The following is a 16915-nucleotide window of genomic DNA, read 5'->3' on the forward strand; positions in this document are numbered from 1 at the left end:
TCTTGCCCCATCGCAGTTGGCTCTCATTCAGTTAATTATTCTTACTCTGGATTGTCTTTTGTCCTTTTCTATCATCATCCTAAAATGTACAATACAATGATCACTGTCTCTTAAATGCTCCCCCACTGACACTTGATCTACTTAGGCCCAACTCATTTCCAAGAACCTGGTCCAACAGTGCATCTTTTCTTGTTGGATTGGACACATATTGCTGTAGAAAATTTTCCTGAACACAATCTAGGAACTTTGTCCCCTCTCCACCCTTCACACTACCACTGTCCCAGTCGACATTCAAGTAATTTAAGTCACCCATCATAACTACTCTATAATGCTTGCATCTCTCTGTAATTTCCTTGCAGATTTGCTCTTCTATGTCTTTCCCATTAGTTGGTCATCTATAGACTACACCGAGCAATGTAATTGCACCCTTTTTGTTCCTTAGTTCTAGCCAAATTGATATTGTCCTTGAACCCTCTGGGACGTCATCTTTCTCCAGAACTGCAATGCTCTCCTTAACCAACTAGGACCCGAGGGCACAGCCTCAGAGTAAAGGGAAGACCTTTTAGAACAGAGATGAGGAGAAACTTCTTTAGCCAGAGGAATTCATTGCCACAGAAGGCTGTGGAGGCCAGGTCATTGAGTGTATTTAAGACCGAGATAGATAGGTTCTTGATTGGTAAGGGGATCAAAGGTTATGGGGAGAAGGCGGGAGAATGGGGTTGAGAAACTTATCAGCCATGATTGAATGGCGGAGCAGACTCGATGGGCCAAATGGCCTAATTTCTGCTCCTATGTCTTATGGTCTTATGGTCTAATACCGCCACCCCTCCTCTTTTCCTATCCCTTCTGAACACCTTGTACCCAGGAATATTTAACACCCAGTTCTGCCCTCCCTTGAGCCAGGTCTCTCTTATTGCCACATCATATTTCCACATGGCAATCTGTGCCTGTAACTCCCCAATCTAATTTAATATACTCCATGCATTCACATACATGCATGGTAACCACAATTTAGATTTTTTTACTTCCTCCTTCACCTATTAACGTACTATTCTCTATCCTAGTGCTATCTGTCTCTCCCAGCATTTTGTGCACCCTGGTACTCCTCTCTAATATTTCTCTTGGTTCCCACATCTCTGCTGAGTTAGTTTAAAGCTCTCACAACAACACAAGCCAAACGCCCGCAAGGAACTCAGTCCCAGCTCTGTTCAGGTGCAACCCGTCCGGCTTGTACAGGTGTCATCTCCCCTCGAGCCAGTCCCAATGTCCCAGAAATCTAAAGCTCTCCCCCCACCCCCGCACCATCTTTCCAGCCACGCATTCATCTGCCTTATCCTCTTATTTCTGTACTCACTGGCACGTGGCACTGGGAGCAATCCAGAGATTACTACATTTGAGGTCCTGCTTTCCAAATTTCTACCTAGCTCCCTAAATTCTGATTGCAGGACCACATCCGACCTAAGTCATTGGTACCAATGTGGACCACAACCTCTGGCTGTACACCCTCCCCCAGAAGAATGTCCTGCAGCTGCTCTGTGACATCCTTGACCCTGGCACCAGGGAGGCAACATACCATCCTGGAGTCACGCCTACAGTCTCAGGAACGCCTGTCTGCTCCCCTAACCAATGAATCCCCTATTGCTATTGCTCTTTCTTTCTTCTTCCTTCCCAACTATACAGCCGAGCCACACACAGTGCCATAAACTTGGCTCTGACTGCACTCCTCCGAAGAACCAGTCCCCTCATCAGCTTCCAAGATGGAAAACTAATTTGTGAGCAGGACTCCAGGGGACTCCTGCACTACCTGCCTACTTCTCATGGACTGCCTGGTGGTCACCCATTCCCTCCCTGTCTCCAGGCCCTTAAGCTGCGGTGTGACCTCCTCTCTGAACCTGTTATCCACGTAGCTCTCAGCCTCGTGGATGCACCACAGTGACTCCAGCTGCCGCTCAAGCTCTGAAACCTGGAGCTCAAGTTTCTGCAGCTGGCAGTTCTTCCTGCACACGTGGTCGTCTAGGACACTGGTAGCGTCCATGACTTTGCACATATCATAGGCCACACGTTGCAATCAACTGAGCTGCCCTGCCATGTCTTAACTCTACTTCCCGTAAATTAACTTATTCTACTTTGGATTATTTATATTACTTTATTATGTTGGCCCTAAATTTCCCTTATTCCTGGCGCTTCTCAGTTAAATCCAAGTATAGCTACTTGTTTAAGAATATTACATTTTCCTAATTTGCTCACCAGATCCTATTTACCAAGGCAGCCACTCTTCTTTCTGAGGAAAGGTAGAAAAGGAAAGGGGCACCTTCTCTCTCTTCACCAAACTCCCTCAGTGATCTCTGCTCTCAAATTCTCACCGCTTCTCGCGCTGTTTTTATAGCTCTTCTGCTCTCCTCTTGGTGCTGCTGACTGCCTGTCCCAGGGTTCTCCTCTCGCACTCTCCTCTAGGTGCTGCTGACTGCCTGGCTTAGGATCCTCCTCTCGCACTCTCCTCTAGGTGCTGCTGACTGCCTGGCTTAGGATCCTCCTCTCGCACTCTCCTCTCAGTGCTGCTGACTGCCTGTCCCAGGGTCGTCCTCCTCTCACTCTCCTCTCGGTGTGCCTGACTGCCTGGTTTGGAGTCCTCCTCTCTCATGCCACAAGTTGAGCTAGCCATCTGCTTTTTCTTTGAATGTAACTAAGAAAATTCCCTCCCACTGCTACTCTAGCTCCAGCTAAAGGCTCAATCCAAAACGAGCAAAACCCAACCAAAGTAGGATACAGAATCCATGGCACAGAAACATGTCTTTTTGCCCAACTGCTCTATGCCCGCATTTTTGCTCCTTAACATGGAGGGATCTGAACTCATGATCACTGGGGTTGCTAGATCAGTATCATAATTGCTCGGGAGAAATAGTATAACATTGATAAAACATGGCTCCAACTGGCCAGGCTTGGCTTTATCAGTCCCCAACTACCAGAACCATCAGGCTACTGGAAAAAGACACTGTACTGATAAGTTAGAAGAGGTGTTTTGTCATGAAGAATTTGACCACACTTTAAAAAGCATGTCTTAAGAGGTGAATATTTAAGTGTGCTAACACCCTTAGATTAGATCAAAGTTCAAAGTATGCAAAAATATTGAAAATATTTTAAGCCCCCTCGCTCCCTGATAAACATCAAGCTCGCTGCATTTAACTTGCAACTTCCAGCATAAAATGGTCTGACAAGCTTGTTTTCTGTGGGACTTTTGCAATTTTCAGTTAAATTTGATTTCAATCTCTTCAAAAGGTGTGAAGTTGTGGTGGGTGCAGTTTAAAGCAAGTTTGATGATCAAACTACTCTAAAGTTGTGGCAATGGTTTATTTATATGCATAGATACTCGGATGCTGCAACATCTCGAAAGACACCGATATAGCATACCTTTAAAGTTGCCCCACTGTTCTTCAAAATGGGTCATCCTGTAATGTTTCGGTTCTTGCGGGCTGGGTAGCAATAGCATCCAGTAGCTGTTGAGTTTGTGGTCTGACGTCAGGGTACAACCTGATGCCAACGTGAACCTCACGAAGCTACTGAGTCGCCCCCCTAGTGCGTCTTGCTTTCCCAACTGAAGAAAAGCTTCCCAGGAGTATCTGGACAAGTCGTAGCATTCAACCAGAGTTTAGGCCAAAAAGGTTACCTGCCCCCACATCCAAACAGACACTGCAAACTGGGCATCGCCAGTTCTTCCCACCTGGTCAGCTGAGGGAGTGACTGGGGTGGGTGATTGGGTGGATGCAGATGCCACTGGAACCTCCCATTCCCAGTTCTCCAGATTCCATCTATTGGAATAGCAATGATGGGATCCTACACCCTACCTACCTAGATTTGGAATCTAGATTTTTGCGTGAGTTGTCCACTCTTCTACCGCCCATAGCAGGAGGAAGTGTTCCTTAACTTCTCTCCTAAATAGCCTAGCTCTTATTTTGAAATAATAAATCCTTGTCATAGACTCTCCCGCCAATGGAAAAAGTTTCTCCATCTACCCAATCGATTCCTTTCAATACCCTAAAAAAAAAATCACTCCTTAATCTTCTATATTCCAGGGAATACAAGCCTAGATTTTGTAACCTTTCCACATAATCTAACCCTTGAAAACCTGGTAACATTCAGGGAATCTGTGCTGCACTCCTTCCAAAGCCACTATATCTTCCTAAGGTGCGGTGCCCAGAACTTCTCACAATATTTCATATGTAGTCAATCCAGGGCTTTGTGTAGCTTTAGCAAAACTTCCTCCCATTTATGTTCTAGGCCTCCAAGGTGTAAGGGTTAACATTCCACTAGCTTATTGTTTATTTTTTGTACCCAGCCACTATATTTTATTGATGTGTGTCCCTAAATCTCTTTGGACCTTGAGTTTCACCATTTAAAACCAACTTATATTTATCATTTCTTGGCCCATAAGGATGACTTCACATTTATCTGTACTGAAATCCATCTGCCCAATCATTTAATATCAATGCCCCTTTGTAATTTTTCTACTTGCAACTACATTACTTACCATGACATCAGTTTTTGTGTCATCAACAAATTTGGATATAAGGTTGTCTATTGTGTTAGCCAATACATATTAAATTGTTGAGGCTCTAGCTCAGATCCTTGTGGGACACCACTAGTCGCCTCCTTCCAATTGAGTACATAGCCATTATCTTTGCCTTGTCTTCTACTGCCTAACCAATCTCCCAAGCAGACTAATAATTCAACTTCAATTCAATAAGCCTTTATTTTAGCCAACCGTCTCTTATGTGGAACCTTATTGAATGCCTTCTGGATATCCATACAAACGACAATCATTGACAGTCCCAGTCTACTACATCAGTCACTTCCTCAAAACTTCATTTTGGTTCCTTCGACATGACAATCCAATAAATACGTTCAGCTTACTTAGGTATCTAGACAAATAAAGAGTGACAAGTGGCCACTTGGCTCATCAAATTCCATCCTTTTCACATCCAACCAGGCAGGAACATACATTTTGAATGTCCTTAGTGTCCTTGGAAGCTTCAATTCAACGTATTCTATAAAGTAGATGGCATCAGGGGGCAGATTCACTCAATGCTCTGTCCTTCTATCGTCAAAGTAATGAAGAAGCTCCAAAGTCAAGGTCCATATGGAAGCATTCATTATCCTGATGTAATCACTGCTGCTGAGTGATAATTGGCTGTGAATTATCACAAAATAATATAATCATAGCACACAGCATTTCCTGAGGCCATAATTTCTCCTAAAAGAAAGCCAATTTAATTTATATTTGCCTTGTTCTCTAGGTATCAGGTAATGGAACATACCTGCCTCCTCAATTCAGGTACATAGCATCAGTTGTGCTCTCAAGCAAGGTATAGATGTATAACTGGGAATCTTTTTTCAATTTTTTGCTAAGATGTGGGTGTCACTGGATATTGCCCATCCCTAACTACCTTTGAACTGAGTCAACCACATTGCTGTGGATCTAGAGTAACATGTAGGCCAGACCATCTGGCAGATTTCTTTTCATAAAGGGTACTAATGAACCACTATCAAATGATTGCTTCATGGTCTAGCTTTCAATTTCAGATTTTATTAGTTGAACTTAAGTTCCACCAGCTGCCGTGGTGGGACTTGAACCCATATCAACAGCATTAGCCTGGGTGCCTGGATTAGTAGTCCAGTGACATTAGCAATATGCCACAGCCTCCCATTGACTACACACTCACTCTTCTTCCATTCAGCCTATCTGCACGTCATCTCCTAACCAAGTGCATCCAAAAGCATGAAAAAATAAAATGCTGAAAATATTTGGCAAGTCAGGCAGATTGTGTGGAGGAACACAGTTAATGGGCAGAATCTCCTTCTCACATCGAGAGTCCCAATGTCAGGACCAGAAGTGTGCAGGGTTTCTGCTCAGTGGCGGAGAGGCTGGCCTCATGCAACCAATTACCCACATTCTGTTATCCTCGACTCTCAGGGCCTCACCATTGACCTTCCCTGTATAACTCTTGATTTCTCTACAATCATGCTTGACCCACTATCTTTCCTGATCATTTCTGTGTAGTCCAGATTTGCAGCTATGGCGAAAGATTGGATAGGCAAGGGTTTTTTATCCATAGAACAGGGGAGGCTGAAGGGTGACCTAATTGAGGTGTACAAAATTATGAGGGATCTAGATAGGGTAGACAGGAAAGACCTGTTTGCCCTAGCTGAGGGGTCAATTACCAGGAGCCATAGATTTAAGGTGATTGGTAGAAGGATTAGAGGGGACATGAGGAAAAAGTTTTTCACCCAGAGGGTGGTGGGCATCTGGAATTCACTGTCTAAATTGGTGGTTGAGGCTGAAATGTTCAACTCATTTAAAAGGTACCTGGATATGCACCTGAAGTGCTGTAACCTGCAAGGCTACGGACCAGGTGCTGGAAGGTAGGAATAAAAGTGAGCGGCTAGTTTTTTTTCTCTTTTTATGGCCAGTGCAGACACAGTGGGCTGAATGGCCTCTTTCTATGCCGTAACTTTTCTCTGATTCTATAGCTTCCTTCCTCTGTCCCCAACGGGCCTTTGGGTGGGGCTGCCAACTCCCTTGGTCAGACATGCCCCCCACTTCTACTTTCACAGCCTCCACCCAAACTCAATGCATAATTGCCACCTCTCCCCTGGCTCAACAAAGCTCCCCATACAAGAAAAGCAGCTCCTACTCAGTCCAAATCCACCAGGAAGACTACCTCGCCTGCTGTACGCCATTGTTAACCAGTTATGAATCTGAAGGCACATTTCGTTGCCCACTCTGGAAGCTTCTCAATGTTTCAGGTTGAAGAATTTTAATCAGAACTAGGAAATATTAGAAATGTAATAGGTTTTGAGCAAGGGGTGCATGGGACAAGTATAAAAGGAAGGTCTATGGTAGGGTGGATGACAGGACAGGCAATGACAGAAGAGTTAGTCTTACATGGCCAAAGGGAATGGCGATTGGGTAAGAAAAGAAACAAAGAAAGAAAATACATGCCTACAACAGATGTGCTACTGTCTGAAAGCAAAAATGAGAGAAAAATCGAGACATGCAAAGAAAAGGAAACAAAATGGGGGAGTCAGAGTTCATGGTCTGAAATTACTGTTCAGTCTGGGAGGCTGTAAAGTGCTTAATCGAAAGATGAGGTGCTGTTCCTCACGCTTACACTGAGCTTCACTGGAATGATGTAGCAGACCGAGGTCAGAGATGTCAGCGTGAGAGCAAAGTAATTAAAATGACAGGCCACTGGAAGCTTGGGGTCATGCTTGCAGACTGAGAGGAGGAGTTCTGCAAAGTGGTCACCCACTCTGCATTTGGTCTCCCTGATGTAGAGGAGACCCATATTGTGATCAGTGAATACAGCAACCTGACTGAAAGTAGTGCACGTAAATCACTGCTTCACCAGGGAAGTGTGCTTGGGGCCTTGGACAATGAGGAGAGAGGAGATAAAAGATCAAATGCTACATCTCCTGCATTTGCATGGAAATTTATTTCGCCTAGCCAGCGAAGCCCACATCTCTTGAATGAATAAAAAAAGCGTTACCTCTAAGGGAGCAATCTGATTTTCAATCGATTGGACATTCTCCTTTGAAGCAGACAGCTGGGTCTCTTTGTCAGCGAGCTGACCCTGAATGTCGTGGGCTTTTTCTTTGTTCTGCTTCAGGTACTTGAGCTCCACTTGGTACTCTCGGACTGACTGTGACTGCTTCAGACGAACCTGGCGCAATGTTTCCAGAGCTTTAATATATCTGCAATAAAAGGGCAAAATAGAGATTATGCATTCATTCAACCTGACTGTTCACAGTAAACCTCTGAAGACACCCCTAACATGGTAATATTCCGATTGCACATTCACTTTTGCATTTTCAAACAGATAGTCACCAAGGATGCATTTTCAATACAGGGTCAGCCTTGGTGCAAAGTATTTTCTGTGAAAAGAGACAAATTTCAAACCATGCTTGACAGTTAACTGTCAGTCAACATCAACTGGTGCATCCTCAATGGCAATGCCTCTACCAATTCAGAGTGCACTTGCCAACTAATCAGCACTCTTTCCCCATTCTGTATAAAAATGTTCTTTCCCCACGGCATTGGTATTTTCATGTGAATTGTCCTGATGAGTGCAAGACGAAAAGCTTCAGCAAAAAAAAGTAGTTTTTCCAGCAATACTCAAGTTCTGTACTACCAAACAACTATTTTGCTTTGGTATTCACAAAGAAACCTGGTTAGTCGCAATAACATTAAGAAAAGCGCCTGAATGTTAATGCGGAAGAGTGATAATGAGGCCTATTGATTCATATGGACTATTTGCTAGAAATAAAATGGGTCATTGTTTCCCCTGCCCCACTACATCCTGAATACTTTGAATGTTAAGGTCAAGGGCCACACAGGCTTGTCAATGAAATCTTGCATAAAAAACAAGACTAGATCATAGATTGTACATTGGGCAAAATTTACACCATCGTGACCCACTGGCATACATAGATCAGAAGATATAAAGTCCAACGGCTCTTCCCTGATGTTCGTAGGTCTGTAAATGCCAAATCAAGAAACAGAAGGTAAACCCAGCCTTGTGAAAAATGACTTCTATAATTAAGACGTTCACTTACACCCAAGTCGTTGCAGGAAAACTGCACTCAACTTCACTCATCCAGATAAAGGCAAGTCCTTTAAAAAGGGAAATAACTTACCTTGTAGCTGAGAAAATCTCATCAAATTTCTGTTTCAGAGCTTTTCCTTCACTCAAAGGCCAGTTTGAATCTTCTTGATGACAGAAAATTACGTTGTTTAACACGGCTTTCGATACACCTAATGCGCTGATCATCTCCCGGTCCAACTCTGCACATTTCGAACTCAAGCTGACCTTCTCCCCGTGCCTTTAAAAAATGTAGAAGGGTTTTTCATAATTTCTCTTCCTTTTCTGAACATCATCCTTCCCCCACCCTGCCCCAAAAGAGGCACCTAAATCCACATTCTCTCTCCGAGGTGGGATCATCTGAGACACAAACTAGTATGACCACCATGACAGCAACACCACAAATGGACAGGAGTCCTCACTACTTACTCCAAACTGGATAGAAAGAGACTTCCAGCTAGACAGTGAGGGACACTCACTCCTTACTGCCGGCTGGACAGTGAGGGACACTCGCTCCTTACTGCCGGCTGGACAGTGAGGGACACTCGCTCCTTACTGCCGGCTGGACAGTGAGGGACACTCGCTCCTTACTGCCGGCTGGACAGTGAGGGACACTCGCTCCTTACTGCCGGCTGGACAGTGAGGGACACTCGCTCCTTACTGCCGGCTGGACAGTGAGGGACACTCGCTCCTTACTGCCGGCTGGACAGTGAGGGACACTCGCTCCTTACTGCCGGCTGGACAGTGAAGGACACTCGCTCCTTACTGCCGGCTGGACAGTGAGGGACACTCGCTCCTTACTGCCGGCTGGACAGTGAGGGACACTCGCTCCTTACTGCCGGCTGGACAGTGAGGGACACTCGCTCCTTACTGCCGGCCGGACAGTGAGGGACACTCGCTCCTTACTGCCGGCCGGACAGTGAGGGACACTCGCTCCTTACTGCCGGCCGGACAGTGAGGGACACTCGCTCCTTACTGCCGGCCGGACAGTGAGGGACACTCGCTCCTTACTGCCGGCTGGACAGTGAGGGACACTCGCTCCTTACTGCCGGCTGGACAGTGAGGGACACTCGCTCCTTACTGCCGGCTGGACAGTGAGGGACACTCGCTCCTTACTGCCGGCTGGACAGTGAGGGACACTCGCTCCTTACTGCCGGCTGGACAGTGAGGGACACTCGCTCCTTACTGCCGGCTGGACAGTGAGGGACACTCGCTCCTTACTGCCGGCTGGACAGTGAAGGACACTCGCTCCTTACTGCCGGCTGGACAGTGAGGGACACTCGCTCCTTACTGCCGGCTGGACAGTGAGGGACACTCGCTCCTTACTGCCGGCTGGACAGTGAGGGACACTCGCTCCTTACTGCCGGCTGGACAGTGAGGGACACTCGCTCCTTACTGCCGGCTGGACAGTGAGGGACACTCGCTCCTTACTGCCGGCTGGACAGTGAGGGACACTCGCTCCTTACTGCCGGCTGGACAGTGAGGGACACTCGCTCCTTACTGCCGGCTGGACAGTGAGGGACACTCGCTCCTTACTGCCAGCTGGACAGTGAGGGACACTCGCTCCTTACTGCCGGCTGGACAGTGAGGGTCACTCACTGTTTGCTCTGCAAGAAGTTTTTTTCCTTCCACATTTCACTAATTTAACACTGATCTAATGCAAAACATTCACACCTTGTAAGGCATTGGCCCCCGAAATAGGGACAGATGACGCCACCTGACGCATGTTCCCAACCTGACTGAAGAAGTGGCAGCCAAAACTTACAAGTGTTGATTCCCAAACTCCTAACAGCACAGGGGGAAGTGGAGGTTCTTTCTCTCCACTGCTGCCGCTGTCACAATATCCAAGAGCTTGGTCAACGAATAATAATGCTTGTCATGTTCTTAAGCGCCTTGAGGAATGTCACAAAAAATTGAATAGTAACCACAATAAATTGAGGGGGGACAGTTGTCTGGTTAAGACAACTATATAATACACAATTTTTCATGTTCCGTTGCACTCACTTCATTCGTGTGATCACCCCCTCCAGCGTTTTGAATTCAGTCTTTTTTCCTTTCTGTGTGCAAAGCATTGACCTCTGCACAGCCACTACTCCTCCATTCACATCTCGAAACTGTAGACGGATTTGCGCTCGCACATCAGTTTCATGGGCAACCTTTATTAAAAATAAAGGATGTTCATTTTACAGTAATAGCTATGAGCAACGCCAATAAAAAAATCACATACAAAAGCTATTGATAAATTAAGCCTCTATCAGCTTCATCCTTTAGATTTATGCCATTGCAAAGACTTGCAAACAAAATAGGAAAACTGAACTGTGAAGACTGTGAAAAAGGCTGCAAAGGCTTTTGGCTCTCAAGCAAAAAGACCCAAAAAAGACTTGAAGCCTTTCACGAACACTGGACGTCCCAAAGCGCTTTACAGCCAGTTAAATTCCTTTTGAAACATGGGCACTGTTGTAATGTGAAAAATGCAGCAGCTAATTTGTGCACAGCAAACTCCAAAAAACAGCAATGAGAGAATGATCAGATAACCTGTCTTTGTGATGTTGATTGATAAATATTGACCACTGGAGATAACTTGCATGTGGTTCTTGGAAACAGATCTTTGATATCCTCTTTAAGACAATAATTTCCACCGGCAGCACTCACTCAGTACTGCACTGGGCTGTCAGACTAGGCTGTTGTCCTCAAGTCCTGAAACTTGACTTGAACCAACAACCTTTTGAATCAGAGGTGAGTGTGCTATCAATTGAGCCACAGCTGATGCTAAAGATACTGAAGTGCGCCCCCTAATGTTCAAAAAATTCAGAAGGGGCACAGAAATAAAATGGGCAAGAAAGTAGTCTCGCCAGACAGTCAGTTAGGTGATCAACATGTGGCAATTGGTTGTTAGTTAAGTACCAAAAGTAGCTTTAACGTGGAAGTATGGATACAGCGCCTGGATGTTCTATCATCTTATATCAACAATAAGCCCTATAGCACTCTAATCTTGGGACTGAAAGACTCTAACGCAGCACCAATGCAGACATGCAATATATTACTTGTAAAGAAAGGCTTGCATTTTTATATAGTGCTTTACAAATCAAAACTTGTAGCAGCAATTGAAACCAAAACACAAATATTCTGATTTCCAAACTGAGGTTTAAATGCTAGAAGTAGAGGTTTAAATTTTTTTATACCTTAACATAGCAAGCATCTTCACTATACTAGCGCACAAAAACTAAAGCCTGAATTTTCACGCAAAGAGGCTCTCTGCCTTTGTGAAAATAGCACCAGGCGATTAAAACAAGTCAACATGGTTTTACTAAAGGGAAGCCTTGTTTGACAAGTTTATTAGAGTTTTTTGAGGATGTAACTAGTAGGGTAGATAAAGGGGAGCCATTGGATGTAGCATACCTGGATTTCCAAAAGGTATTCGATAAGGAGCTGCACAAAAGATTAATAGGCCAGATATGGGCTCATGGCGTTCGGGGTAATATATTAACAGGGATAGAGGATTGGTTAACGGATAGAAAACAGAGTGGGTATAAAAGGGCATTTTCAAGCCGGCAGGCAGTGAATAGTGGAGTGCCGCAAGGATCAGTGCTGGGGTCTCTGCTATTTACAATCTATGTTAATGACCTGTCTGTTAATATAGCCTGAAGAGACTGAGAACATTGTATCTAAATTTGTGGATTATATCAAACTAGGTGGAAAGGCAAACAGTGGGGAGGACATAGAGAGGCTGCTAAGAGATATAGACAGGTTAAGTGAGTGGGCAACAAGATGGCAAATGGAGTACAATTTAGGGAAGTGTGAAGTTATTTGGTAAGAATAAAAAAAGCAGAATATTAACAGGTGTGAAACTTGTAAGAATTGATGTTCAAAGAGACTTGGGTGTGCTCATACAAGGGACGCAAAATTAAAATGCAGGTGCAGCAAAGCAGTTAGGAAGGCAAATGGGATGTTGGCCTTTATTGCAAGAGGATTGGAGTACAGGGATAAAGGAGGCTTGCTACGATTGTACAGGGTTTTGGTAAGATCACATCTGGAGCAGTGCGCGCAGTTTCGGTCTCTACATTTAAAAAAAAAGGTATAAAAACAAAATACTGCAGATGCTGGAAATCTGAAAGTAAAACAGAAAATGCTGGAAAAACTCAGCAGCATCCGTGGAGAGAGAGAAACAGAGTTAACGTTTTGAGTCCGTATGCTCCTCCTTCAGAGCTAAGAGGTGGATTTTATGATGGATCATGATTTTACTTCTCTTTAGCTCTGAAGAAGTCATACAGACTCGAAACGTTAAGAAAGGATATACTTCTATTGGAGGCAGTACAGCAAAGGTTCACTAAATTGGTCCCTGGAATGAGGAGGTTGTCCTATGATGGCAGGCTGAGTAAACTGGGCTTATAGTCCCTGGAGTTAAAAGATTAAGAGGCAATCTCATTGAAACCTACAAAATTCTGAAGGGGCTCGATAGAGTGAACACAGAGATTGTTCCTGCTGGTCAGGGAATCTAAAACATGGGGGCGTAGTCTCAGGATAAACAGCCGATCATTTAGGGCTGAGATGAGGAGGAATTACTTCACTCAAACTGTTGTGAACCTGTGGAAGTCTCTACCGCAGAGGGTTGTGGATGCTCCATCATTGAATGCATTTAAGGCCGGGATAGACAGATTTTTGGTCTCTCAGGAAATTAAGGGATATGGGGAGTGGGGGGGGGGGCGGAAAATGTAGTTGAAGCCCAAGATCAGCTATGATCGTATTGAATGTTGGAGCAGGCTCGATGGACTGTGTGATCCACCCCACTCTTATTTCTTATATTCTTATGTAGGCCTAAATCCTTAGGTCTTGCCCCCAAAACCCAGCCCCCATCATTTTCACAGGTGGGGGAAACAGGGCGGGTCAAACTTTAGGCATGCATGGTTCATGGAGTCAGCTACACATGTTAAAGTGCAGCTGCATTCAGTCTGATTGAATTTTCACAAGGAGTGGGAAATACAACTCGCGCACTTTAGACCTGGTAGGAGAAGATCTAAATTTACCGGAGTTATTTGGAGAGGTAAGGTACCCTTTTAGATATGGTCCTGGGACACCTTTAGGAGAGGTAAGGTGCCCTTTAGGAGAGGCCAAGTGCCCTTTGGGATTGTTAAAATTAGATATGAATGTGTGTAAAAAGTGGATAAACTCATTGGAATTGTCAAGCTCATCAGAACTGTCAAGGGGGCTGTCAAAGCAAGCTTTCAAGCTATTAAGGATTTTAAATCTCCTGCCCTTTAAATATTTGGGGAAAAAAACACTATGGGCAGAATTTTTCACCCGGCATTCGGGCGCACGTCTGACCCAAACGGGCATAAAATGCCACGCATTGACATCGGGCGAGTGTCCTGATGTCATCGCACACTCGCGCGATATTTTGGTTAGCGCGCGGGAGTTGGCAGCGTGCCCGCCGACAATTAAAAGGCCTATTAAGGCCATTAGCGATCTAACTGAATTATATTGAAGCAGCCTTTGCACTTTTTGCGAAACCTCACCCATGAGCGGGATGAGGTTTCGATCCGTCATTAAAAAAAAATTTTAAATGTTCATACTAATTTCTAACACGTCCCTGCTCATGTGACTCACATGAGGGGACATGTTTCTTAACATCTTAAAATGCGTTATTTTTAATTTTTCGCGTCTTCATCTCCCTGAGGCAGCTCTGTGCCTCAGGGAGCTTTTCCTGCATGCACCTGTGCACATGGGCAAAGTTCCCAGCTCGCCCTCCCCCCGCCCATACATACAGGCGGTGCTGAGCGCTGCAATACGCCTATCACACTGAGCGGGCCTTAATTAGCCTGCCTGTGTTAAATTGCGGTCGGACCCCGAACGCGAGCGGTCGGATTCCTGACCATTCCCGCCCGCCCGACGAGGGCAAAATTTTGCTCTATCTTGCAGTGTTGAAGAAAATCAGCGCTTGCTAATTCACTCTATCTGTTGACATAACCTGAGGGCCACCAATACACGATTAGTGCTCCATGACTGATTTCCCAACCTATCATTGTCACGTTAGGGTTCCTGCCAGTTCACGGTTTGATTGATAGCTCTAAGTGCTTATAAAGTCTTTGATCTGGGACGATGAATACAAATGCTTGCTCTCAGAAGGGATTAAAGGATTTTAAATGTAGTAAATGGATTTTTATTAATGAGGGGGTTTTTTCAAATTGTGAATTTCATCAATTTATACTTAAAAACTTTATTTCACCTCAGCACGGATCCTGAGATCTGCCCATGGTGGATACTGGGGTGACATGGCATGGAGGATGCAAGGGCAAGGTGGTGGGTGGGGGACACGGTTGGCATGAGTTGGGGTACAGGCTATAAAAGGCTATGGGAGGGGGAGATGGAGGGTATGAGTGACCATGGGGGGGTGGGGTGGGGGGTGTGTGTGTGTGTGTGTGTGTGGAGGGGCATAAATTGGCATCCAGGGTATGAAGGGCCATGGGGTGCATAAAGATGGCATGGATGACTATGGGGAGCATCTGGGAATGTGAAGTGAGTGCTGGCGGGTATTTTTTGTTTCATTCTATTTTCCCCCCACAGCTGGGAGCCCCGGCAGTTCCTGTGGATGCCTACGGTCTCTTTCTGGGGGCTGGCGGCCATGACTCCAGTAAAGCCCATTCCCCCTCCTTCTCCCTCCACCCAACCTCAGAACATTTTCAGAAATCAGATTTGCGCAGCTGGGACTTCCGCTGACTGTGTGCACCCAACGCAAGAGTAAAAATTCAGGCCAAAGTAACTTGGTCTGATATTTAAAGGTGCCTACAGTGTAGGAAATAGTAACCATATAGCACTGCTTATGGTTGACAGATTTAAATCAATTAAACAAAGCCTTCAACTTTCCTTCCCATGCACATTTTAAATGCACAAATTTTGTTCACAGTTTAAATTTCAGTTATTAATTTCACCACTTATCTGCCCGAAGGACAGTCCTTGGCTCCTGGTAGTCTTTTCCTATCTCTCTATCCTGTGCCAGTCTTTTCATTTGCCAATAACTTTCCTTCAATTTTCAAGCCATTTAACATTTATATTCTCTTCCTTCCTCTTCCTCTTTTTCCTTGTAATTTCCCCTCCATAACTTCTTTTACAAGTCTGCTTCCTCTTAAGGTGCACCCTGCCCAGTCTCTCTGCCTTTTGCTAACTATGTTCAACAAATTTTTTGTTCATTAAACTCTCCACAGCGTTCCATTTGTCGCTTTTTCTGTCCAGTTGATCCTTTCCATTCTCCTCCAAACACACATTTCAAAACCATTCAGCTAACTGGTCTCATCTTTCCGTAAGGTCCATGTCACACGTCCATACAAAACAACACTCCAAATCAAGCTCTTTACAAGTCATTTATATTGAGGAGATATTAATGTTATTACTAGGTTTTCAATAAAGTTCAATGTCGGATATGCAAAATATCTTGTGCTAATTTAAATATCCAGTCGTATAATTATAAATGTTTTCAATTCCAAATGCAACAAGCAATTTGCACACAGGCAGGTCAACAAAAAGCATTGGGATAATGTCCAGATAATCAGCTTACATGATGTTGGTTGAACGATAAATATTGTCTCGGAGTCTGGGCAGAACGCCCCTGCTCTTCTTCAATACAGTGCCATGAGACCTTTCCCATCCACCTTGGGAGGACAGACGAGCCTCAGTTTAACCTCTCATCCCAAAGATGGCACCTGTGAGAGTGCAGCACCTTCTCAGCACACCATCGGCGTGTCAGCCTAGATTTTGTGGCTCAGGTCTCTGAAGTGGAACTTGAACCCGTAGCTTTCTCACTCTTACGAGAGACTGTGAACACCGAACCAAGGCTGATATCTACAGTGGCCAGAAATATCACCTCACTTGTACACGAAAATCTTGCCGATTGCTGAACTGCAGCAAATGCACCCTGAAGAAAAGGCTTGTAAATTGATTCAATTACTTGGATATTTCCAAGTGCTCTTCTGTTTATGTGCAATTGCAGGTCCAGTGTCTCAAAATCAGTAACCACAGGACCGAAGCTTTGCTGGTTTACAGGTCTTGCCAGATTCCAGGTCGGGCAGTTCGCGCCAAACCAAATTGGTTGGGTTCAAGGGTCGCTTGGAGTTTAGAAATAGACAGGCGCACAAGCTGCCAATGCAGCACACCGTGCCAACGCAGCACACCGTGCCAACGCAGCACACCGTGCCAATGCAGCACACCGTGCCAATGCAGCACCTAGCCGAATTGTCCTGGTAATTATTTTTTTTATTTTACTCAATTAAAATTGCTGCATAGCTCAT

General features: G+C 44.9%; 1 protein-coding gene across 3 annotated transcripts in view; it reads right to left on the bottom strand.

The window, feature by feature from the left end:
• The window catches only part of rad50 (RAD50 homolog, double strand break repair protein), a 175668-nt gene that overhangs the window by 130480 nt on the left and 28273 nt on the right, over positions 1–16915 (bottom strand). For all 3 annotated transcript variants that reach the window (XM_078551113.1, XM_078551114.1, XM_078551115.1), the window contains exons 4-6: positions 10641–10792; positions 8692–8877; positions 7545–7749 (exon numbers count right to left, since the gene is read on the bottom strand). In XM_078551113.1, coding sequence (XP_078407239.1) covers positions 7545–7749; positions 8692–8877; positions 10641–10792 — 543 coding nt within the window. The remainder of the gene's footprint in view (positions 1–7544; positions 7750–8691; positions 8878–10640; positions 10793–16915) is intronic.

This window comes from Cetorhinus maximus, chromosome 10, assembly GCF_964194155.1.
Source record: "Cetorhinus maximus chromosome 10, sCetMax3.hap1.1, whole genome shotgun sequence".
NCBI classification, from domain to species: domain Eukaryota; kingdom Metazoa; phylum Chordata; class Chondrichthyes; order Lamniformes; family Cetorhinidae; genus Cetorhinus; species Cetorhinus maximus.